At 42.5% G+C, this 24,731-nt stretch overlaps 1 protein-coding gene across 1 annotated transcript in view; it reads left to right on the top strand.

The window, feature by feature from the left end:
* KAT6B (lysine acetyltransferase 6B) overlaps positions 1-24,731 on the top strand; it is an 87,907-nt gene that overhangs the window by 37,788 nt on the left and 25,388 nt on the right. The window contains exons 8-11 of the mRNA XM_070945438.1: positions 2,408-2,523; positions 3,507-3,648; positions 9,032-9,193; positions 18,549-18,642. Of these exons, the coding sequence (XP_070801539.1) occupies positions 2,408-2,523; positions 3,507-3,648; positions 9,032-9,193; positions 18,549-18,642 (514 nt within the window). The remainder of the gene's footprint in view (positions 1-2,407; positions 2,524-3,506; positions 3,649-9,031; positions 9,194-18,548; positions 18,643-24,731) is intronic.

Genomic DNA, 24,731 nt, shown 5'->3' with positions numbered 1-24,731 from the left:
GATGGGATATCGTTGCTGGCTGTAGGTGGTCCGCCAAATATCCTGGACCTAAGCCATGTACGGCTTTACAGGTCATCACCAGCACCTTGAATCTCACCTGGAGGGCAACTGGTAACCAATGCAAGCCGCGCAGGAGGGGTGTAACATGGGAGTATCGGGATTCTCCCATCACAACCCGCACGGCTGCATTTTGCACCAGCTGAAGCCTCCGAGTGGTCCTCAAGGGCAGCCCCAAGTAATTTTATTCTTTATTGTTGACCTTCTGCATTCTGATTTCATAAATGTAAACTTGAAACATATAATTATGTAATATAACATTGACGGGAATTTTATTTTATTTTATTTTATACCTTCGAGACCGTCTTCTGCCACCAGTAGCCTCCCACCGGCCAGTCCGCTCCCACAGAGAGGGTCTCCTCAGGGTGCCATCGGCCAAGTTATGTCAGCTGGCGACACCCAGGGGGAGGGCCTTCTCTGTGGGAGCCCCAGCCCTGTGGAATGAACTGCCCCCGGAAATACATAAGATCTCCGACCTCCGGGTGTTTCGCTGCGCACTGAAGACCCTGTTGTTCCGCCAGGCCAGGCTATCAACATAATAGTTTTAAATTGGGGTATTTTAAATTTCTGGGGTTTTAATTGAGCCAAATTTATTTAATCATTTTAAATTTTAATTGCTGTTTTGTCTTGTGTTTTTAAATAGGCTGTACACTGCCCTGAGTCCTTCGGGAGAAGGGCGGTATAGAAATAAAATTATTATTATTATTATTATTATTATTATTATTATTATTATTATTATTATTATTATTATTATTATTATTATTATTATTAACAATGAGTTCGTCCCCCAGCTAAGAAATATTCTCTTCTTTGGGCCGATATTCTCTATACCGAATTTTTAAGTGTTTTTTCTCTTCGTTTCGAGTAGTTGCTTTGTCTAAAACAACTTTTGTTCGCTCATCTTAAAATTAGTCTGATTGTTTCTAATCCAGATCTCCTATCCTATGCATTGTCTGATTTTCTGTTCAGTTTTCTTTTTCCAACTCTGACCTTGAGTACGAAAATTAGAACAAGCTAAGATACTTTTAAAAGAGAAAAAAATATTTGCAGGTAGTCCTCGACTTACAACCATTCGTTTAGTGACCGTTCAAAGTTACAATGGCTCTGGAAAAAGTGACTTATGACTGTTTCTCACACTTATGACCGTTGTAGTTTCTCCATGGTCACATGATCAAAATTTAGGCGCTTGGCAACTGGCTCGTATTTATGACGAGTGTCCTAACTCATGACTGTTCCAGGGTCATGTCATCGCCCTTTATAATCTTCCCAGCTGGCTTCCAACAGGGAAAGTCAATGGGGAAAGCCAAATTTGCTTAACACCTTCATGATTCACTGCACACAACGGCAGTGACCTGTTTAACAATTGTGGCGAAAAAAGGTCATAAATGGGACACAGCTCATTTAACAACTGTCTTGCTTAGCAACGTAAATTTTGGACTCAGTTGTGGTCGTAGGTCGAGGATCACCTGTACTAGGGCTAAGTAGCCTTCTTACATAGCTGTACTTAAGCTATTTGGCTGGACTAAACATTTACTCTCAATCCTTGGATACTAAGGAGATTTCATGTTTCTGTTGGAGTGACCACTGCCATTTTTAAGTTGCTACCTGCAGCAAGGTACAGTAGTGGCCAAAATTGTGGAAATCTTTTGGGAAAAGTGTGTTTTCTAAAACTAGATAATAACACCATTTTTTTTTGGAGTTGTACCATAAAATTATATGTCAGTGGCAAGATAATTGAATCAAGAATGTAATGCAATACCTTTAATGAAGGATTTGCTATTAGAATAGCAGTTACAGTATAAAGAAAAAAAATGAAACACATAGAAAAAACGAGATATACAAAAATTATCACCATGGAAAAAACGAGATATACAAATTATTACCATGTCAGTTAATAGTTGGATAACCTTTAGTATGAATTACAGCCTTACAACATCTTCCCATGGAGTGAACCAAGTCTTTTAGTTCTGCAGCTGTTATCATGTGAAACCAAGATTGAATGATGGCTTCTATTAACTGGGTTTTATTGCTGGGTCGCTTCTGACTAACAAGTTTCTTGAGTCGGCTCCATCAATTTTCAATTGGGTTAAGGTCTGGGCTATTCCCAGGCCATTCCAGTAGTGGAATATGATTATCTTGAAAGTCCCCAAAAAAGTGGTGTTATTAGCCATCAAACCTCAAAAATACACTTTTCCCAAAAGGTTTCCACAATTTTGGCCACTACTGTTATCTCCTAACCCCTAGTAGCAAACAATCATTGGGGGAAAAAGTATCTGAAATTGAACTATTGTGGAAGAAAAGGAATAGCTATTGTACACTGATACATTTTCTTAAAAACTGTCATTAACAGAAGATAGGTTGTAAAAACGGTGGAGAAGTAAATGGACGTTACCCTTCTGTGATAGAATTTGGAAAATATGAGATCCAGACTTGGTACTCCTCACCTTATCCACATGAATATGCAAGGTAAGAGAACGCCCCTAAACATAGGAATGCCATATATGCATTTGCGGAGAACGGAAAGAAAATGTGATCCATACAGTGATGCGTTCAATACCACCCCATTGCGCCAATTATAGCTGCTACCATTTAGAAGATGCCTCAAATTCAAAGACTAAGTAAAAGTTGAATTCTGTAGTATAAAACTCTGCTCCCGAAACCATATACCTTTGATTCTAGCTCATTTATTGTCATTGAAATATTTCTTAAAAATGAGCTTGATTCTGCCCCCCCCCAAAAAAAAACCCAACAATAGGTATCAAATTATGGTTCTGCTACTATCAGTTGACAAAATATGCACCGATACTTGTTCAGTAGGGACAATGGGCTCCAACCAGGGGTGAAACGCTACCGATTCGCACCGGTTTGGGCGAACCGGTAATAAAAAAAAAGCTACCAGTTCATCCAAACCTGTATTTCCGACAATCAGCTGTGCCGGGTGATTTATATTTGCTAGAAAACAGGAAATCCTGCTTTCTAGCGAATCTAAATCGCGCGGCACAGCTGTTCCCCCCCTTGCTGTTCTACTTACCTTCTTAAGCCTCCTTTTTCCGCATGCAGCGTGTATTTGTTACGCAATGCGCATGCACACACTGTGTGCGTTTGGCACATACTATGCATGCATGTGCGCACAGCGTGCATTTGGCATGCAGCGTGCATGCGCGGGCAGCAAACTAGTTGCAAACCGGGGAGGATTTCACCACTGGCTCCAACTGAACTAATACAATATTTATAGGGAGTTGTGCAGTTGTAGCATTCCTTTGGGCTGTATATTATTAAATGGGTATTTGATTAATATCAATGTAAGCAACTCGTTTTATTCCAGGCATGGCAGAATATCTGTTTTAATCTTTTCTTGCTGTCTCTTTAATTCATCTGGAAGAAATAAAGGTGACTTATAATTTGTTTAGAGCGTTTCATACTGATACTCTGATTTTAAACTTCAACAGACTATCAAAGCTTTTCTTGTGTGAATTCTGTCTTAAATACATGAAAAGTAAAAATATCTTGCTAAGGCATGGAAAGAAGTGTGGCTGGTTCCATCCTCCAGCCAATGAGATCTACAGGAGGAAGGACCTTTCCGTGTTTGAGGTAGGTGATATTCCATAGTCCTCAGTAAGTACTGTTGGTGGCTGAAGATTTTAGATACCTATGCAATATTTTTGAGCTGTGTTTTCCTCGGATTATTAGAGTCTATCCCAGTGCTGGTTAACCTTTTGGGTGCCGAGTGCCCAAAGCGCACATGTGCATGTGTGAATGCGCGTGCTCGAAACTACAAAATGCAATGCAAGCATCCCCCACACATATGCCCTTCCCCCCCCTCACCCATTTTTGGCTTCCAGGCTGGCGCAGGAGGCCTTCCAGGCCCAAAATGGGGCACAGGGGTGGCGCACACACATGCGCGAACTCCCAAAATGCAATGCGAGCATCCCCCATCCATGTGCCCCACCCTCGTGCATGCATGTGTGTGTCCCCCATGCGACCCGGCCCCCACGCATGCGCGGCAGAGTCCCGAAGACCAGTTGGCCGGCGGGAGGCACACACATGCGTGGTGGAGCCTTGCTGGGGCAACGGATGGCGTACCCGCAGAGAGGGCTCTGTGTGCCACCTGTGGCATGCGTGCCGTAGGTGCACCATCACGGGTGTATCCTAATAGGTTTATTGTACAGCGACATATAATTCTTAATCTTTCCAAATCTTCAGTCTACTTCACATTGACTGTTTCCAGCCGAAAGACTTTTGCTGCTGTTATGGTTTCCTAGTTCCTTTCTTGGCTTCCAGATTAGTTCATTAATATGAATGGTGTTCATTGATTATTTATAAATAACTTATCCCCTGTTGAGAAATGGATTGACAATGAACGTAAAGGTCATTGTTTAGACTGGCATCAGTCTACACATATCATTGGCATCCTTTGTACAATTGATGGGGTCATTTTTCAATGAAATAAAACAATGGGGGGGGGGAAATGAGCTGGTGTTTGGCTTCCTACCTCCCAGTGAAATGGGCAACCTTAATTTATTTCAAGTAGATTTTAAAGCCCTTATGCAATCAATCTATAATCCTTATTTAATCAGTGGCAAATAAATATAATAATATACCAGCAATGGAGAATAAATCACAAAATATAACATTAACCCTTCTGTGACTATGTTATTACCTGGGTGAAAAATCTAAAACAGTAGGTATAAAATAAAAATAAAAGCTATATGTCCCTTACAATTCATTAGTTAAGATAGATATGTCGTTAACCAATTATATCTTGATTTCATCGCAACAACACAAAATTCATGTGTTGCACATATAATGAATAGTTTTAAATCCTGAAGGAGTAGGTTCATATAAAAGTTATCTCAATAAATTTAAATTTAAACACAAGTTCAGCTTATTTACATCCTGATGTGTTTGCTAAACAGTATTCAAAGCGTAAGTATTTTTTGGAATTTCTTAGACAATTTCTCAGGTCTGAAAGTCATGCATGTTGCTTTGACAGTTTAACTAACGGAAATGGAAAATTAAGTCTCAAAAAAAGTGGAGCTAAAGCTTTATCTCGTCTTCTTATTTCCTGAGGTAATTAAGCTAGAAACCTGGCGTTTGAAATGTATAATTAATACGCATTGAGCCCTTTGCAAAAACTCTGTGTTTTATAATAGGAAGTCTACCCCATGTCTCTGCATTAGAAAAAACACCACTGCTGTTCTGTGAATGATTGTAACTTAACTTATGTTGCACAGTGAGAAAGACAGTGATATAATCTTACATATTCTAGATCCCCATTTACTGTGTTGGCCTTACAATGTTTTTGGGGTGAAATTTTAGGAAGTGGGAAGAAAGAACGGGCAGTTGTTATTCAATCCTATGTCATTTCTGTTTTAATATTGGATGCGGGCCCCAAGGGAGGAGATTTGGAGGTACCATGCCATTGTCCCTGTCCAAGCCTGGCTCGGTCTTTCTAGGGACGAACTGCCAAATAAATTAGAATAAAACAAAAGTTAAGTACAGGCAGTCCTTGACTTACAACAGTTCAGTTAGTGACCATTCAAAGTCACAACGGCACTGGGAAAAAAGCGACTTACGACCATTTTGCACACTTACGACCTTTGCTGCCTCCCCAAGATCACGTGATCAAAATTCAGACGCTTGGCGACTGGTTCATATTTATGACCATTACTGTATCCCAAGGTCATGGGATCCCCTTTTTGCGACCGTCTGACAAGCAAAGTCAAGCAGGAAGCCGGATTCGCTGAACAACCGTGGTACTAACTGATCAACTGCAGTGGTTCACTTAACAACTGTGGCAGGAAAAGTTGTAAAATGGGGGCAAAACTCACTTAGCAACAGAAAGTTTGGGCCCAATTATGGTCGTAAGTCGAGGACTACCTAGAGTTCTCTGTGTAGGGATTTATTTGAACTAGTTATGGGAACGAAGGTTTTGCTAGAGACTTCCTAAAGTCGTGGTGGCAAATCTATGGCACATGTGCCCGAGGTGGCACACAAAGCCATCTTTCCGGGCACACAAGCTGTCACCCAACTCAGCTGCGCATGCGCACCCGCCCCAGCTGGCTCCAGTGCGCATGTGTGCAATTCAGGGGACCCACCTGATCTTCAGAGCTCTCCTGCGCACGTACGTGCATTTGCGCATGCGCGTGAGAGTATTCGCGCGCAGTGCATGCCTGCGCAGACAGAGTTCACGCACATGCATTATGTGTGTGAAAACCATGTGTAGATGGTGCAATTGCATGCGCAGCACACGGGGGGCCATGCGAAACCTGCACGCATGTGCAGATGGTGCAATTGGGTTTGCAGCGCACAGGGGAGCCGCGCAAAAGCTGAGCGCATGCACAGATGGTGTGGTTGTGTGCGCACAAGCCATGCGCATGCGCAGATGGTGCACAGCGCACGGGGAGGAACTGCACATTAGCGTTGTTAGCAAGTGCATGAAGCGCGTATCTGTTTGGCACTCGGTGAGTAAAAGATTCGCCACCAGTGTTCTAAAGACTTCACTGCATAGGTCTGCATCTGGTGGCTGTCCTTAGAAAGTGGCCTTTAAATTCTTACCCCAGTTGATTATATTTGAAGAATGACCTGTTCATAGTAACTCATCTCCACCTCAGGATCCTGCTACGTATTTTATATATTCAGAGTTTTGAGCTGATGATTTATAAAGGGCTCTAGAGGTTAGGGCAAAGGGGCGAGTGAAATGAATCAGAAGAGCTGTGTGATTCCTTAGAAATATTGGTGGCTCACTTCTAGCCTGCAAGATTTTAGATACTACAGTTTGCTACTTCCCATGTTAATTTATGTATTTGGAGTTGTGACTTTGTATTGACTTTAATTGATAGCAGCTTTGTGTCTTTTTAGACCAGAAAGGCAGAATACGGTTGTCCAGATAGTTAACTGTATCAGATATAATATTTGTTTTGATAGGTAAGAAAGGAAGAAGAATTAATTTTAGATGGGGAAAATATTGTGAAGGTACCTGACAGTATTCTAACGCTTCAGTTTTAAAATTGTAGTAGTATATTAAAAAAGCAGTATCTTAAAACAATTTTTAGTTGCTGAGTATTTCAGGCGTTTTATAGCTACCTTATTTTATTCAAGTTAATTGACCAGGTTTTTGTTTGTCTGTTCATAATACCCACATGTATTTTAGCTTCTGTTTCTATTAATGCATATTTATTTATTTTATTTTATTTTATTTTATTTTATTTTATTTTATTTTATTTTATTTATTTTATTTTATTTTATTTTATTATTTTATTTTATTTATTTTATTTTATTATTTTATTTTATTTTATTTTATTTTATTTTATTTTATTTTATTTTATTTTATTTCTATACTGTCCTTCTCCCGAAGGACTCAGGGCGGTGTACAGCCTAATTAAAAACACAAAGACAGACAAAATTTAAAAATAATTAAAATTATTAAATAATAGGCCCAATTTAAAAACCCCAAATTTAAAATCCCATTTAAAACCAATTAAAATCTTTACATTGATAGCCCAGTCTGGCGGAACAACATGGTTTTGAGGGCACAGCGAAATACACGGAGATCAGAGATTTTACTAATTTCTGGGGGCAGTTCATTCCAAAGGGCAGGGGCTCCCACAGAGAAGGCCCTCCCCCTGGGTGTCGCCAGCCGACATAATTTGGCCAATGGCACCCTGAGGAGACCCTCTCTGTGGGAGCGAACTGGCCGGTGGGAGGCTACTGGTGGCAGAAGATGGTCTCGAAGGTATCCAGGTTCAATGCCATGGAGCGCTTTAAAGGTGGTAACCAACACCTTGAATCGCACCCGGAAGACCACTGGGAGCCAGTGCAGCTCGCGCAGGAGGGGTGTCACGTGGGCACAATGAGTTGCGCCCATAACTACCCGTGCAGCCGCATTCTGGCCCAGTTGGAGCCTCCGGGTGCTTTTCAAGGGGAGCCCCATGTAGAGAGCATTGCAGTAGTCCAGTCGGGAGGTGACAAGGGCATGAGTGACTGTGAGCAAGGCGTCGCGGACCAGAAAGGCCGCAACTGGCGGATCAGGCGAACCTGATAAAAAGCCCCCCTGGCCACGGCCATCATATGTTCTTCTAAAGACAGCCGTGTGTCCAGGAGGACGCCCAGATTGCGGGCCCCCTCTTTTTCCCCTATTGTCATACTAATAATACTTTGATATATTTTATAGAAACATTTTTTGTATTCTTACCTGGAATATATGTAAATCTTTACTGGTCAGTGGCCAAAATATAAGCTATTAATATACGAGAGGGCAAAAATTCATACAAAAATGACAGAAGAATTTCCTAATTCTTAAAAGAGATATAAGACTGTATTTAGGATCAAGTAAATTTCAATCAGAGACCCAATTTAGTATAGTAATTAAGGCATCAGGCTAGAAACTGGAAGACCATGCGTTCCCAGCAAGTTCACCCTGGGCCAGTCACTCTCTCTCAGCCCTAGGAATCAGGCAATGACAAATCACTTCCAAAATCTTGCCAAGGAAACTGCAGGGATATGTCCAGACAGTCGCTAAGAATCAAAACTGACTTGAAGGCCCCAAAAATAAATAAATAAAATAACCAAACCCCAAAACAAATTCAATCTTGCTGAACGAGTATGGAGCTGTCATTGTATTGAACGTGGAAACCTTTCATCGTGTAATCTTATCATCTTGAATTCTATCTGAAAGCCACTCTAAAACGTGCCAAATTAGATTCTTATTTGCAGATGTAACAGTACAGAAAGTGAGAGTAATGCTACGTTGTACTTAAGGCTGTTAAGCTTATTAAAGCTTAACATATCTTAAATAATGTGCCCTCGGAGTTGATGTCCAATTAGAGAAAATGAACAACAAAAAAAGAAGAAGCTAAATTTGGATTACCTTGTGTACATTTCATCGGAGGAATGGCACGGATATTTCCTTGTAGAGTTGCATTGAGCTGCTGCTATGCTAAGATAACTGATGTGAAAATTCTTTCCTCCATAGGTTGATGGGAATATCAGCAAGATTTATTGCCAAAACCTTTGCTTGTTAGCAAAGCTCTTTCTTGACCACAAAACCTTATACTATGATGTTGAGCCATTCCTTTTCTATGTTCTCACCAAGAATGATGAGAAAGGGTGCCACTTAGTTGGATACTTCTCGAAGGTAAACGTTTGATCTTACCATTACCAGAGTGTCTTGCCTTTTATGCAGAATGTTTGTTGGGAAATGGCATTTCAAATGGGAAGGAACACATTTTTTTTCCTGTTTGAAAATAATGATGCCGTTATCCTTTTAAAAAAGTGTTCTGAAAGACATTGGATTCAGGTCAAAAATACAGGGCATACAGATCCCTTAAATCGCCCATGTTTGAAGCAAAATCTGACAGTATACCGTATTTTTCGGAGTATAAGACACACCTTTCCCCCCCCCAAAAGGGGGTGAAAATTTAGGTGCGTCTTATATACTGAATGTAGCTCCGCCCACCCACTGGCCCCCACCCTTTGGCCTCTGCCTCCCAGCAGTTACCTCCTTGCAAGCAAACAGCAAGAAAAAACAGCTTCTTTCAGCTTCAGCACAACATAATTAGCACAAGTTGATTGGATCGGCGTCCCGACTCTCAGCTGATTTGCTCTCAGCTGTTTTGCTCAGGGCTCTGCTGCTTGCTGCAAAGAGGTAAATTGCTGGGAGTAGATTTTTTTTTTCCTTGTGCTAATCAAGCTATGCTGAAAACAAAAAAGAAAGTAAAGCAGGCTGTTGGCTGTTCGCTGCAAAGAGGCAAAATTGCTCAGAGGCAGAGGAAGATTTCTTTTTCTTCTTTTCCTCACCAAAAAAGGTAGGTGCGTCTTATACTCCGAAAAATACAGTAATAATGTTTGTTCAGAGAAGGTGCTGCCTTCAGCCATTTAACTCTCCCTTACTTTATTGAGTTGCCTATTTCATATAATTTGTCACTTGCATATAGTATGTTCGATCTGTACTTCCCTCATTAGTTACCTGGAAGAAGTGGGATAAAATTATTTTTTAAAAAAAATAAAAGTAACTGGGTTTCGCAATCCTAGAACCTCAGACCAGACTTAAGGCTACGTTTTGTGAAGTCTAGCTCCCCAAAACCCAAGAACTGCTATGGACCCATGATCCAAAACAATATTTTTGCCACCGTCTTGCCTATTTACGCCTCCCTTTTCCAGCCTCCCACCCATGTTCTTCTTTCTTTTCAGGCTCAGATGAAGAGGATGCAGTGTGTGGGACCAGCAAAGTTGCCCCAGATTATCCCTGGTCCGGCATTGCCTTACGAAGTGTCTGAGCCTTACTCTATTGCTAAAGGAGTCCTGCTGTGAGTTGATCCATAGCTGTTTGTTGCTTAGATTTGTAGTTAGCAGGATGGGTTAAACAGAGGGAGGGAGTTATCTTCTAGCACTCGTCTTCATCTGTTTGCTGATTGGCCAGGAGTGACCACAGGGGCAGGGCCCAAAAAGTCAAGGTGTCAGCCGTGACGGTGTGATTGAAGTACGTAGAAAAGGATGAGACTTCGATGGCACAAGTACTGGCGCTTCTTGACTTCTTTGGTCTCTTCCCATACGGACTCCCCTGTCAAAGATTATTTCTTTTTTATTCTTTTTAAATTTCATGAAGTGTTTGCGTTCCCTTGCTCTACCTGAATACATTCCAGGGTGTTTTACAGAATAGTACAAAGAGATACATGTTTACTTGGCAGAATAGCAAAAGACTGGAATTATGTAAATTTCAAGGAGTTCTGAACCGAGAAGTGCTAAAAATAAGGAATAAGTCGTCACAATATGAGATTCCCGCCGGCAGTGAGGCTGAAAGATATCAGCAGTTGCTTAGCAGGAGATGCTCGGTGAGAATAAAACAGGCCGAATGTTACAAAAATGATGAGGGCATGATACTTTGTCCAAAATGGTGTCTTCTCAATAGCAGAAAAGACACTTGGACCAAGGTGGTTGAACATAAAATTTTTATGTGCTATTTTCTATCAAGTCCCAGATATAAAGAGGGGACTTCAAGAGAGGACCAGCTGTTGGTGTACAAAGGTACAGAAACATAAATACAGGTAGTCCTTGACTTACGACTATTCATTTAGTGACCGCTCAAAAGCTACAGCAGCACTGAAAAAAGTGACTTGCAACTGGTCCTCGCACTTTACAACTGTCACACCATCTCCATGGTCATGCGATCAAAAATTGGGCACCTGATAGCTGGCATGTAAACGTCGTAGTTTCCCAGGGTCATGTGACCACCATTTGAGACCTTCCTCAGTTGTCTTCTGGCAAGCAAAGTCAATGGGGGAAGCAGGATTTACCCAACTGCCACTCCTGTTCATTTAACAATTGCTATGATTCACTTAGGGGACGCGGTGGCTCAGTGGCTAAGGCGCTGAGCATGTCGATCGAAAGGTCGGCAGTTCAGCGGTTCGAATCCCTAGTGCTGCGTAACGGGGTGAGCTCCCGTTACTTGTCCCAGCTTCTGCCAACCTAGCAGTTCGAAAGCACGTAAAAAATGCAAGTAGAAAAATAGGGACCACCTTTGGTGGGAAGGTAACAGCGTTCCGTGCGCCTTTGACGTTGAGTCATGCCGGCCACATGACCACGGAGACGTCTTCGGACAGCGCTGGCTCTTCGGCTTTGAAACCGAGATGAGCACTTTCCCCTAGAGTCGGGAACAATTAGCACATATGTGCAAAGGGAACCTTACCTTTATGATTCACTTAAAAACCATGGCAAAACAGATCATAAAACGGGGTGCAACTCACTTAACCAACTGCCTTGCTCAACAGTCTCAGTTTGGTCCTAAGTCCAGGCCTACCTGTAATAAAACCAGCCATTCTTGCTGAAAATCAGTGTTGATCCCCACAATCTAAAATGCACTGCAGCTTGGTGCCTCTTAATATTTTCCAAAGAAAATATTAAAATATTCCGAAAGAAAATATTCCAAAGAAATGAATGATTTCAAACCTTGCTTGGACTTTTTTCATTTCATTTTTTTTGTTTTGTTTTTGAAGACTGGACAGTCACCTGTCTGAAATGGTATAGGATCTCCTGCTTGAGCAGGGTGCTGGACCTTCCAGCTCTATTCAGAGACATTGTGGACACCTTCACGGTGGTGCTAAGAGGTCGGGCTACGTATTGTAGCCCCGTCAAAAGCTGCAGTACGAGTCTCAACTCTTCTGCACTGGACGAGTCTCGGCAGTTTAACCCATCTTGTTGGCTACTGATTTAAGCAACAGCTCCATAGGATTCAGGGCATCTTAGGCTTCTCTGCTCGTCCCAGGCACTCCAACCTTCCATCTGGATTTGCCCCTAAAAGGAGAGGGAAAAATGTGGCTTATATGAAGGGTAAGTTGTAAGTAAGCACAGATGAATGACATTGTACGTAATTGTTCCTCATTGTAGGACGAACCTATTAAGACCCTGGCCGCAGGTGCCATTTTTCTGGCTTTGTGGAACTCGACTCAATTTAGCTTCGTATCTGGTCTTAACTTGGTCCGTTTCTTAAAATTCTTCTTTTTGAAATGGGAATATAACCTGGCAGTGATGGCATTCTCTCCCAATGTTTTTATGTTTGCTTTCCACATGAAGTGTGGGATAGCTGACACAGATCACTCCCTTTGATTACGTTTCAATATGTGCACATCAGTTTTTCCTTTTTCAGTGAAAATTCTTGAGTTCTATCGTACTGTATTTGTTAATAAAGACAAACGGAAATACTCATAGTAATAATGGTGCAAATTAATAATGAACTGATAATAAATGATAAGGGCGCAAATTAAAGAGTGGGTTTTTAAATTACGCAGAAGGCTCCTTTTTCCTGAGTTATGTGTGAAAACCCCCTGCCGCAATTTCTCATGAAAGATGTCCATCGCAGGAGGAAGCTGTGACAGTGTTCCAATATGCACTGAAAAAAATTACATTGGAATGGGGAAAAAAATGGCACTATGGGTAGGTAAAAGTGCCTGTGGCACCCGTGTGCCTTCAGATGTTGTTCTTAGTATTCAAAGCATCGCCTGGCATTCTTCTTCTTCTTCTTTTTTTTTTAATAGTATTTCAATTGAAAACTAGAAGCTGGCATACTTCTCTAACCATTTTTATTTACATAAATGCCTCTGGGCCTCCAGATAGACTCTCAAGATTTGCTTGAAAAAGAAGTATTAGAAAACTGCAGCCCAGTGCTTGATTTAGGAGTGTATCCATTTGATTTACTAAGATTAAGAGCCCGCGGTGGCACAGTGCTTAGAATGCAGTATTGCAGGCTACTTCTGCTGCCTGCCAGCTGCCTGCAATTTCGCAGTTCGAATCTCACCCGGCTCAAAGTTGACTCAGCCTTCCATCCTTCTGAGGTGGGTAAAATGAGGACCCAGATAGTTGGGGGCAACATGCTGACTCTAAACTGCTTAGAGGAGCTGTAAAGCACTGTAAAGCGGTATATAAGTCTAAGGGCTATTGTTATTGCTGTCCAGAATTGGGGGGACGATACCGATAAGCAAGATAGCGGAAGAGCTGGAGCCAAGAAGCTCCAACCTTGGCAACTTCATGATTTGTGGATTTCAATTCCCAGAATTCCTCAGCCAGACACGCTGGGAGTTAAAGTCTGTAAATTGCCAATTTTGGAGACCCCTGCACTAGGCCAAAAATGAACTCCTCCCTCAAAATATGGGATTGGGAATTTAGCCTACCCATGGCTATAATGTCCTCTGGGCTGGCCTACATGAGGTGACGAGCAGCTGCAATTCCAAAACATGCGTTTCGTTTCAACATAGGAGGTTTAGTAAGGTGTTCTTTTCCTGTCTTCCATTGAGTGGTTCATCTCTGAGATGATGCACCAGCCACTCTGAAAGCCCAACTGCAAATGCTGCAGCAGTGGTGCCCACACACGTGCCCACACACGTCTGCCCGACATGTGGCAGAACAGTCCGTGCCCGTAAAGGCCTTACCAGCCACCTGTGGACACACTGTGGACAGCCCACAACCTGCTAGATGTCAAGATCCTCTTTGAACACGATGGACGAACATCATCATCTCAGAAACAAAAATGGCGTGTGGGCCACTTCTCTTTCTTCCAAAACCCATCACCTGCCCAATTTTGCACAACTTTCTGAGTCCTGAGTAGGATCACCCAAACGCATTAGAATCCCTTTGGAGTTTCCCCGTGCCATTGCTTTTGGGACTGAGTTCTGCAGCCCTGCATTAGAATTAGAATTAGAATTAGAATTAGAATTATTTACTGGCCAAGGGTGATTAGACACACAAGGAATTTGTCTCCTGTGCATAAGCGCTCAGTGTACATACTGTATTGATGGATCGTTATCATAGTCATTGTAAAAATACATTCATACATTATTCCTCACACATGAATGAAACAGCATGAAGCAAAAAAAGGCACAGACCAGAAGTTACTGAATGTCTTTGCTTTTTCTGCATTTCTCAACTCCAACAACTGTAAAGGTGTGTGGACTTCAGCTCCCAGAATTCCTCAGCCAGCATGCTGGCTGGGGAATTCTGGGAGTTGAAGGTCCACATATGGAGAAATGCTGGATGTTCTGCATTCCAAATTCATCCCCTCTTCTTTTGCTTGGCTGGTTCCAGCTTCTTCTCCCAATTGTTAGAAGTCTGACAGAAGGACCATCTGTTCACTAGAATAAATAGATTCTTAACGTCTGATTAAAAAAAAAAACCCCTGAGCAAATCTTAATGAAATATAGTTTGCTTGTTACCTATTCACAACAGTTTATTCAAGGGGTTTCTGATTTGCATTTTGTCTGCTTCGGAGTACACCAGATAGATCTTCTGGGCACTTTTGTTCCATCATTTACATTAATTAATTTATTTCCTTACTCTTTTCATTCCTTTTAAAATTTGAGAGTCTGATGACCATTTTGTTTTACTGATCCTGAGTATTTTATTTGCATTTTATATATCAGTGGTCTTCAAACTTGGCAGCTGTAAGACTTGTGGACTTCAACTCCCACCCAGCTCTGCTGGCTGGAGAATTCTGGGAGTTGAAGTCCATGAGTCTTAAAGCTGCCAAGTTTGGGGACCCCTGATATAGATCTACATACACAAGGAATCATCGATTTACAACAGTTCATTTAGTGACTTCACAATTAGAACGGCACTGGAAAATGTGAGTTATGACCATTTTTCACACTTACGACCATTGCAGCATTCCCATTACTAACTTAATAACTGCAGTGGTTCACTTAATAACTGTGGCTTGAAAGATCGTAAAATGGGGCAAAATTCACTTAACAAGACTTGTGGACTTCAACAACAGAAATATTGGGCTCAATTATGGTCGTAAGTTGATGACTGACTCTCTCTCTCTCTCTCTCTCTCTCTCTCTCTCTCTCTCTCTCTCTCTCTCTCTCTCTCTCTCTCTCCCATCCATCCATCCATCCATCCATCTATCATCCATCTATCCTCCCTTTCTTTCTATCTCTTCCTATTCTTCCACTCATCTATCCATCCATCCATCCATCATCTATCTATATCTATCCTCTCTCTCTCTCTCTCTCTCTATCTATCTCTAGAGTTAAAGATATCTAACAATAAAGAAGCGAAAGTCCATTTATGGATAAGATATTGGGGGGGGGGGGTGAGGGTAGAAATAAAAAATGATCTCAAGTATAATATAAAGATTAAAGTTCCCTCTGAATTGAACTCAGCTATACTCCAAGTAGCCATTCCGGGTGGGCTTTTCTTGTTGACAATGCAGAAGGGTTCTGCTTGGTCTTGTGTGGGTAGTTTTACGATTTCCAATTCTACTCTGCAGCCCTGGGATTTCCTTCATTCAAGTATTCACCAAGATTTGTTTGTTTGTAAGTAGGAGCCAATAGCTTTCATGCTTTCCTCTAGAGCAGGGGTCTCCAACCTTGGCAACTTTACGACTTGTGGACTTCAATTCCCAGAATTCCTCAGCCAGCGCATGCTGGCTGAGGAATTCTGGGAGTTGAAGTCCACAAGTCGTAAAGTTGCCAAGGTTGGAGACCCCTGCTTTAGAGCAATATTGGTCTATTTCCCCAAGAGCCACTTTCTGTCTTACTGCTGTCATTGTTCAATTAAAACAACAACATGCCCTGTAATGAGCACCAGCCAGCCATTTACCTCAAGTTAACTCACTCACTCAAAATTCCTCACTTTGTAGAAATAATGGGCTGTTTCCCATTGATGAGGAAGAGCAGACATATGAGCTATCAGTTATGCACACTAGGCAAATGCTGATATGTGTGTGTGTGTAAAAAAAAATCAAGATGGCTTTTCTGCCTGCCATCTTGGTTATTTTGATCAATGGGCCAATTAGAAAACCTTGTTGACACTGTTTAGATTTTCTCATTATTTTTGTTTCTTTGTTCACTTTTTTTTTTTATTTTGAACATAAAAACATTGGTGTTTTGGAACACTTGCTCCAAATATTGCAGGTATAAAAAATATTGCAGGAAAACATGTAAGTGTCAGGAATGTTGCTTAAATGTGAAACGCTACATGAGTCAGATTTCACTAAGGGCCTCATTCAGGACAACGCCAAAAAATACATTTTGTTAGGCTCTGTCCTCTTGGCAGAAGAAGGAATCGTGAGCCAATTCATTCAGCGAACGATGTGAACAAAGTTCTTAAGAGGATCAGAAGCTACGTAGATCTCTGAAAGTAATTATGCTAAGTGGCTTGCAGATTTCCTTTAGACACTGAATTCATAAAATTGCAGATGGGAATAGATAGCCATTGAAAAGTGAACCAATAAATACTGTGCCAGAAGAGGACCAGGCCTGCCTAAGTACAAATTTATATCGGGCACAGTTGTGAGTTTGTTCTATTGATTCCTTTTGCGTAAGAAAAGATAGTAAATTATACTAAATTGGGCATGATGGACAGCTTTCCTGGATGAGGACTACCATTCTTTTTTTTTTTTTTCCTGAGTGGCTGGTTGGTAGGTTGTAGATTATCAAAGGAGGGAGTGATGAAGATGGCTCTGCTGTCATCCTGTGGGTGGATGGAGAGAGGGAATGAAGGCTTTGGAGTCCCACCCACCCCCTCTTTCTTTTTGTAGTTTACTCTGAGAGGCATAATTCCCAACATTCAGAGGTTTTGCCACTGAATTTCATGGATGGCATCTCAGGAGCCGCAAATAGGGTGCTGGGACCCATCTGCAGCCGGAGAGGTTGTCCACTCCTATTTCCGAAGGACCATGGATGTAGCCGGTCATCTCATAAGCTCCATTTTGCTTTCCTGGTTTTCCTCCTATCCCACACTCACTGATCTCCTATGTGTGTGGGGGGAGGTAAACTTCCCACCCGCCACAGTGACACAAACACTCCCCTCCCCTTTCTGGTTCTAGAAGACTCCAGGTGGCAAGCTTCATGATTTTGGTTTACTAGTAAGATATTCCCTTGAACCAACCTTTCTTCATCCTGACTTCAATCACATGGTAAGGACAGTGGTGTTGTCAGGCTTGGAAGCCATCTTTTGCATTGGGCCTTCAGGCCTGCCACATTTACTACTGTGGGAAACTGGGAGGGGAGAATGTATGGAACCAGGGTGATATGTAGTCATAATAACATTCCTTTCTCAGAGAGTCAAGGACATCTTGCCCTGCACCTGAATGGTTGGAACTGGGAGTCATCTCCAGTTGGGACAGTGCTTGGATTGGACCATGTGATGGACTTGTGGGTGTTGGGCAGGGACTTGGACTTTCCTTTGAGTGGGGAAAACCTGGAAGCTTTCAGATTCGGGTTTTCCTAGATGTACCAATATGACATCTCTAATAAAATAGAACTTTGAGGAAACTCAAGCCTTGGAGTTTTCTTTCGTTGGAGGGGGTTACTTGGAACCCTGATAAGCGTCTTAGCACCATGGAAGGTTCCCTCCTGTAGACAGACCTCTCTAAAAGATCTTTCTCAACACATGTGAACCCCTGACCAATCATAGAAAGTGTCCCAGGATCTTACTTTGAGGTTAGCTTCCTACAGTCTCTGTAGGAGACATTTTTGGAGGAATTTTTATTTTGTCTGACCTTGGGTGATGTTCCAAACAGAACTGGTATGCTTAAGATTCCAGAGTATAACTTTATTGTAGATAAACAGTTGTGCCAGGCAATGTTGGCGGATGAAATAAAAACGGAAAGCAGTCGTTTTGATATGCGTGGCTTTTGATCCATCCTATATGAATGAATGCTTGGGGGGGGGGGTTACCTCTTTTGCATAATTCCTATGGGGGGAAAATGGGGAAGGATAAATATCCATCTTCTCCCCCCCACACACTTTTTTTTTTAATTTGATCGCACATTCCTTTTGGATTCGTCCCCCTCCCAGTTCTTCATTCATAAAACACGGAATCTTTCGAGTTTTGGTCTCCTTTGCCTTGTTCTGCTTTCTGAGGCATAGCGTAATCTCAGTTTTCACCTGTTGCTTTCTGGGATAATGTTTGAAGTTGAACGCGGGGTGGGGGTGGGGGCAAAAGCAGCCCCTTCACGATATTTTCAGCCGTCTCCCCTGTTTCCTCTTTTCCAGGAAAAGCTCTGCCAGCAGAAGTACAACGTCTCCTGCATCATGATCATGCCCCAATACCAAAGGCAAGGATTTGGGAGGTTCCTCATTGATTTCAGTAAGTGAAGGGCTGCCTTTGCATTCCTTTGAATTTGGGAAGTGGATATTGCAGTGGGAAACCAGCAAGAGCAACGGTGCTTTTCTGTGCATAGATAATCGGCTTTTCTGTACCTAATTGCATCCGGGCAGAATAAGTCTATTAAAAGAAGCATCTAATCCTGTGTATATACCTGAAGCAGCAGACGCCTTCTCCCTTCGCAGGGATATTAGCTCTCGGTGTTTTTAGGTTGAACGAATTGTCTAAATTGCATTCCTTTCACATTGTTCATTAATACTGAGAGAAGCCGTGATTTGTCATTAAAGTAAGAAGGTAATTTAGGACCTTCTTCAGTTCCTAGATTTCTTTTTAGCGTAAAGTGTACCTTAGTTGAGCAGTACTTAAAACGGAGCATAACGTTTTAGGCTTTTGTTCCTTTCAAAAACGTAATTGTCTCCTGTCTGAAAGAGATAATACTTCTTGGAGCACGCTGTAAAAAACGGTATATCCTGATTTTAATTTTTTTTTTTTAAATCACGCACGGATTTTGAACAGCTCAAATTATTACCTCTACTGCTTCTGTATAGTTTTTATCGAAAGGCAGGAAAACAAAACGTAACCAATAAACAGACTAAACGGTTAAACCAGGAGTGTCAAACTTGATTTCATTGAGGGCTGCATCAGGGTTGTGTTTGACCTTAGGGGGCTGGGGTGGCCAGCTCAACATCACTCATGTGAGGGGTTCCTGTGGTGGCCCAAATGTTCTGTCAGTGAAAATGGACTCCCGAACTCTGTTTTCGGCTGCGATGGACTCCTGCAACCCTCTGTCAGTGAAAACTGAGCTCGGGAGGGTTACCTGCAGCCCTCCTGAGCTCCATTTTCCCTGGCAGAGGCACAGCGGGCCGGTCTTTTGCTGTTACCAGGGCGGCCCTGCGGGCCAGATCTAAGCACCCTGCGGGCCTTAAGTTCAATACCCCTGATTTAAACCATGCAGTTAAAAAACAAACAGCAGTAGATGCAAGCATTTCGTACTGACTAGTCAATACCAAACTTATAATAACACGGTTAAAAGCGACATAGAACATAGAGTCTAGCGAGAGCGTTATTTAAACATACAACGTATGCGGAGACCACCCCATGACAAACCTTACACCCACGGAAGTTGTAGATTGACGTACAGTTGTTTCTGCACACCCAAAGGAGGTTTCAATCTATTGATGACAACTGCTTCGGCGAAATGTATAACATCAGAGTTCCTGTGGCGCAGCAAAACTTTGAATGCAGTGTTTGAATCGACTTGGTGACCCGTAGCTAGCGTGCTTCCCTGAAAATAAAACCCTGTCTTATATTTTTTTTAACCCCGAAATAAGCGCTTGGCCTTATTTTCGGGGAGGTCTTATTATTTTGGGGCGCGTGGAGCAAGATGGGGATCCTCTTGCCATCTTACCTGAATTCCAGCTGTGTCTCCCTGACCCTAACCAGAGGAAATGGCGGGGACCGGCTGCACATGCGTTTAAATATTTTCGGGGGAGGGCTTATTTTGGGGGGAGGGTTTATTTTAGCACATGCGCTCAAAAGCCTGATTGGGCTTATTATCAAGGAATGTCTTATTTTTGGGGAAACAGGGTAGTATATGTCTCGCGATAGCAGAAGAAGACATTTTGTGGCCATGGTTTGCAATTTAGATTAAAGGTTGTGTTGTCACTAAGAAAGAACAAAGACAATAAAATGCATGAACAAACAAATGTTCATGCATTTTATTCTCAGGGGACAGATGGCACAGGTGGGATACTGTCATCCATAGTGTACGTAATGCAGGTCAGAATGAAACTTCAGAAAGGGATGTTCCAGGCGCCAGGAAGAAGGCTCGGATGGGGAGATGGGCAAAGTTCCAGGCAGAGGCAAAATCTTTGAAGGGAGTTATGGTCCCATCCAGAGGTGGGTGTCACATAATGTAACAATCGGTTTGCCAAGCACCGAAAATGTGAGCGTGCGCGCGGCTTCAAAAACACGGCAATCATATAGGATAGGATAGCGCCAGGGCAGGTGGGTGGGACCAGCTGCTGGTCGGAACTACCAGTTTACCTGAACCGGCCTGAACCAACAGTAGCCCATCTCTGGTCTCGTCCCTTCCTGTCCCCCCGCCCATCCATCGTAGCATAAAACAAAACCTCTACAGTTCCTTTAGTGACTGTTCAAAGTTATAACAGCACTGAAAAACTTATGACCATTTTTCATCGTTACGACCTTCATAGCATCCCCAAGGCCATGTGATCAAAATTCAGATGTTTGGCAACCGGTTCATACTTACGACCGTTGCTGTGTCCCAGGGTCACGTGATCACCTTCTGTGACCTTTTTTCATCGTTCTTCTCAATTAGCAACTTTTTAGTATTCTTTAAGCTCCTTAGGCGTCTTCAGAGAAAGGAGAAGCTTACAGTCCCAAAGCATTCTTTTTTTTTTCTTTTACCTTTTGACTTGGTGCTGCTACAATGGTGCTGAAAACGTTACTTTATGACTGATCCTCGCATCCTGCGATCCCATGATTGCCATTCGCGCACTTCACAGCCAGTGCTGTGACCCAGGCCCAAGTAGGTATTATCAGATGCAATCAGTTCGAAACAAACGGTTTTTATTAGAACGGCTGAGAATTAACTTATTCTCAGCGTAGTCCAAACTAATTCAAAACAAATTCTTCATAACACAATTCTTCAGCCTTACCACCAACCTTGGTTTAATTAGGCAACCTGCCAAAGGCTTTTCTTGGCAAAAGTTCAGCAGCAGAAGACCCCGACAAGAATAAATGCAGCAAGACAAGAAACAAATCTATCAACATTGTTTTCCGACAAAGAGCCCAAAAGCCATTGCTGGTCTTTTAAGCCTTATGGGAGGGGCCAATCATCTCCTGGCCTTTCTCCCGAGTCGTCCTTTTTGCTTTAGCTGCTCTTGCCTTCTGGCAGCTCTTCTCATACGTGCACTAGGAACAGGCTCCTCCTGTTCCTCTGCCTCTCTGCTATCAGTCTCTGGAGCCTCCGGAGTCCACACATCACTCCCAGATGGCCCTGGCCCCATCTCTGCCTCCGACGCAGAGCCCTTATCCAGGCCTTCACCAGCCTCCAGGACTGGCCCATATTCTTCTTCAGCCTCCTCACTGTCCGACTCCGCTGCCAGCTCCACAGGCTGCCGGCGGACCACAACAGCCAGCTTCCAACAAGCAGTCAATAGAGAAGCCAGCAATAAAAATCACATGATATACATATCCCAAGATAATGTTGCAGGATCCAATCTGGTCCGTCACCAGGACCAGAGTTTTAGTCTTCCAAGCTTTCAGACTCGTGTTGAAGCTCATCCTCGGGGAACTTCTCTGTATTGGAATGTATAATTTGAGCTATTTCTGTGATAGCGAACCTATGGCATGCGTGCCAGAGATGGCACACAGAGCCCTCTCTGTGGGCACACGAGCCGTCACCAGCTGCTTTTCTGGTTTCTGGCGCGCTCATGCTAACCGGCCAGCTGGTCTTTGCGGATGCCGGAGCACCAGAAAATGGCCCAAAAAAAGGGCCCAAAAACAGGCCGTGTTCTGGGCCGTTTTCCAGGCCAAAAAGGTTCCGAAAAACAGCCTGAAAACAGCTGAAAAACGGCCTGAAAAACGGGCAGCACCAGTCAAAAAACAGGCACGCATGCGCTGGCCACCTGGTCTTCGGGTTTCCTGAGTTTGGGTGCGTGCAAAGACCAGCTGGCCGGCACGCATGCGCATGCCAAAAACCCAAAGATCATCTGGCTGGCGCGCATGGTCTTCGGGTTTCCGGTGCTCCGGCATGCGCATTCCACTTTGGGCACTCGGTGCCAAAAAAGTTCGCCACCACTGAGCTATTCCATAGGTAGTATTTATGTGGTGCCTGGTTCTGTGTGGCCCCCTAGCTTTGATTGGGGTATTGATGGGTGGCCACTAAGTCGTTGGCTGTTGTTTCCTTTTCCTGCCAAATCCTCAGTTCCTAAGTATTTGATAAGCTGATCATAAATCAACAGGTAAGATAACCAAGGAAGTGATCGAAGCCTGGGAAATGGAGTTAACAGGAGTACTGATTTACCACCAGCTTATTTTAGGAGCCAAGAACTTGGCAACACAAAGAAATAGCCAATCGCCGGCCATCAAAACATCAATCAACCAATTGGAAGAATAGAATATAGAATAAAATAGAATTCTTTATTGGCCAAGTGTGATTGGACACACAAGGAATTTGTCTTGGTGCATATGCTCTCAGTGTACATAAAAGAAAAGATACATTCGTCAAGAATCATAAAGTACAACACTTAATGATAGTCATAGAGTACAAATAAGCAATCAAATCATATTAGGAAACAGTCAATATAAATCGTAAGGATACCAGCAACAAGGTTACAGTTATACAGTCATAAATGTGAGGAGATGGGTGATAGGAACGATGAGAAGATTAATAGTAATGCAGACTTAGTAACTAGTTTGACAGTATTGAGGGAATTATTTGTTTAGTAGCGTGATGGCATTCGGGAAAAAAATTGTTCTTGTGTCTAGTTGTTCTGGTGTGCAGTGCTCTATAGCGTCGTTTTGAGGGTAGGAGTTGAAACAGTTTATGTCCAGGATGCGAGGAAGGCATCACAAATCACAAGTTATAGCAATAGCACTTAGACTTATATACCGCTTTATAGTGCTTTACAGCCCTCTCTAAGCGGTTTTACAGAGTCAGCCTATTGCCCCCAACAATTTGGATTCTCATTTTACCCACCTCGGAAGGATGGAAGGCTGAGTCAACCTTGAGCCTGGTGGGATTTGAACTCCCAAATTGCAGGCAGCCAGTAGTCAGCAGAAGTGGCCTGCAGTACTGCACTCACCACTGCGCCACCGAGGCTCATAGTTATGAGTCATCTGATGTCTCACTTAACACCCATGTTGGTGAGCAACAGATTGGCTGGCCTCTATTGAAGTCATTAAACAAGGACTATCTGTACTGCAGTTGATATTAATATATTACTTGGGTTTTGGCAATGATTTGTAGTCTTTAAAATTGTATTTCATTATTGTAAACCCGGTAAACCCTCTTTGCTGCTTGTAAATTCCCTGTTCACTTCGTGTTTTATCTTTCTGAATTTTTTTCTCCTTTTTCTTTCATCTATCTTATTTTCTCCCCCCGCCACCCCCCCCCCCCAAATGCTTAATTCAAGTCACATTTAATCACATTTTTTAAAAAAAGAAACTTGACATTTCTGGCACTGTAGAGTTTCTTCTCCGTGATCTGTGTTGTCAAAATTGAAATTGGGAAGAAGATGGATATAAGTAGGAAGTTTTGTTTTGCATTAGCGGTGGTCGTGAAAAAGAGATATTGCTAATCACTTTCTTTCAGAATATTCATGTTTGACATTTCAGAAATTACAGAAGGGACTTGAGTGCTGCTAGAAAACTTTAAAAAAATCTTTTTCAAAAGCCTGCCTCCTCTTTCTAAATTGGAACCCAGCAGGGATCATCGTCAGAGAGTATTCAGGAACTGAATCAAAACGACGGCTGACATTTCTCTTCTGATGAAAAAGGCGATGTTTGAAATGCAAAATTTAAATTGGGAGAATGCTTAATACGTTGTCTAATTCTGATGAACCAGTTTACCTGTTGCTTCATCAAACTCAAGGTGAAGCAACAGCTGCTGCCAGGTCTCAGGAATGTTTTTATGAAGAAGTGTATCAGATTATTCATGAACTGGCAGAGACATAGTAACAAAGTCAGCCAGTGAATAGGCATAGCAACTAAGTCAGCCAATTGGGAGCTGAGACAGACTGGAGCCAGAGCGTGTCTTAGTCTGCAGCTTCCAAGTCTGTGCTGAGAATCGAAACTGAAACCAGTGTGTGAGCTTGTCTGCTCTGCTGAAATGAAACTAACTGTTCCCTCCTGCCTTGTGTTCTGCCTGCAACTTCTACCACATTGAAGGAATCAACTATTGGTCTTGTAAATACTTCATCTGTTGTTATGTATATAAAGAAGTTAATGAATCCAGCTGAATCAGTTATCTGGGTGTGCTTCTGGGTTTGAAACTCTGATAAAGTGTATTTTGATTGCTTAACATCATGGATGGGGTATGAGAT

The sequence above is a fragment of the Pituophis catenifer genome, unplaced genomic scaffold, assembly GCF_029215685.1.
Source record: "Pituophis catenifer annectens isolate HBS135680 unplaced genomic scaffold, rPitCat1.0.hap2 SCAF_6, whole genome shotgun sequence".
In the NCBI taxonomy this organism is placed as follows: domain Eukaryota; kingdom Metazoa; phylum Chordata; class Lepidosauria; order Squamata; family Colubridae; genus Pituophis; species Pituophis catenifer.
Note: the sequence above shows the minus strand (reverse complement) of the source record. Positions and strands in the feature narration are given on the sequence as shown.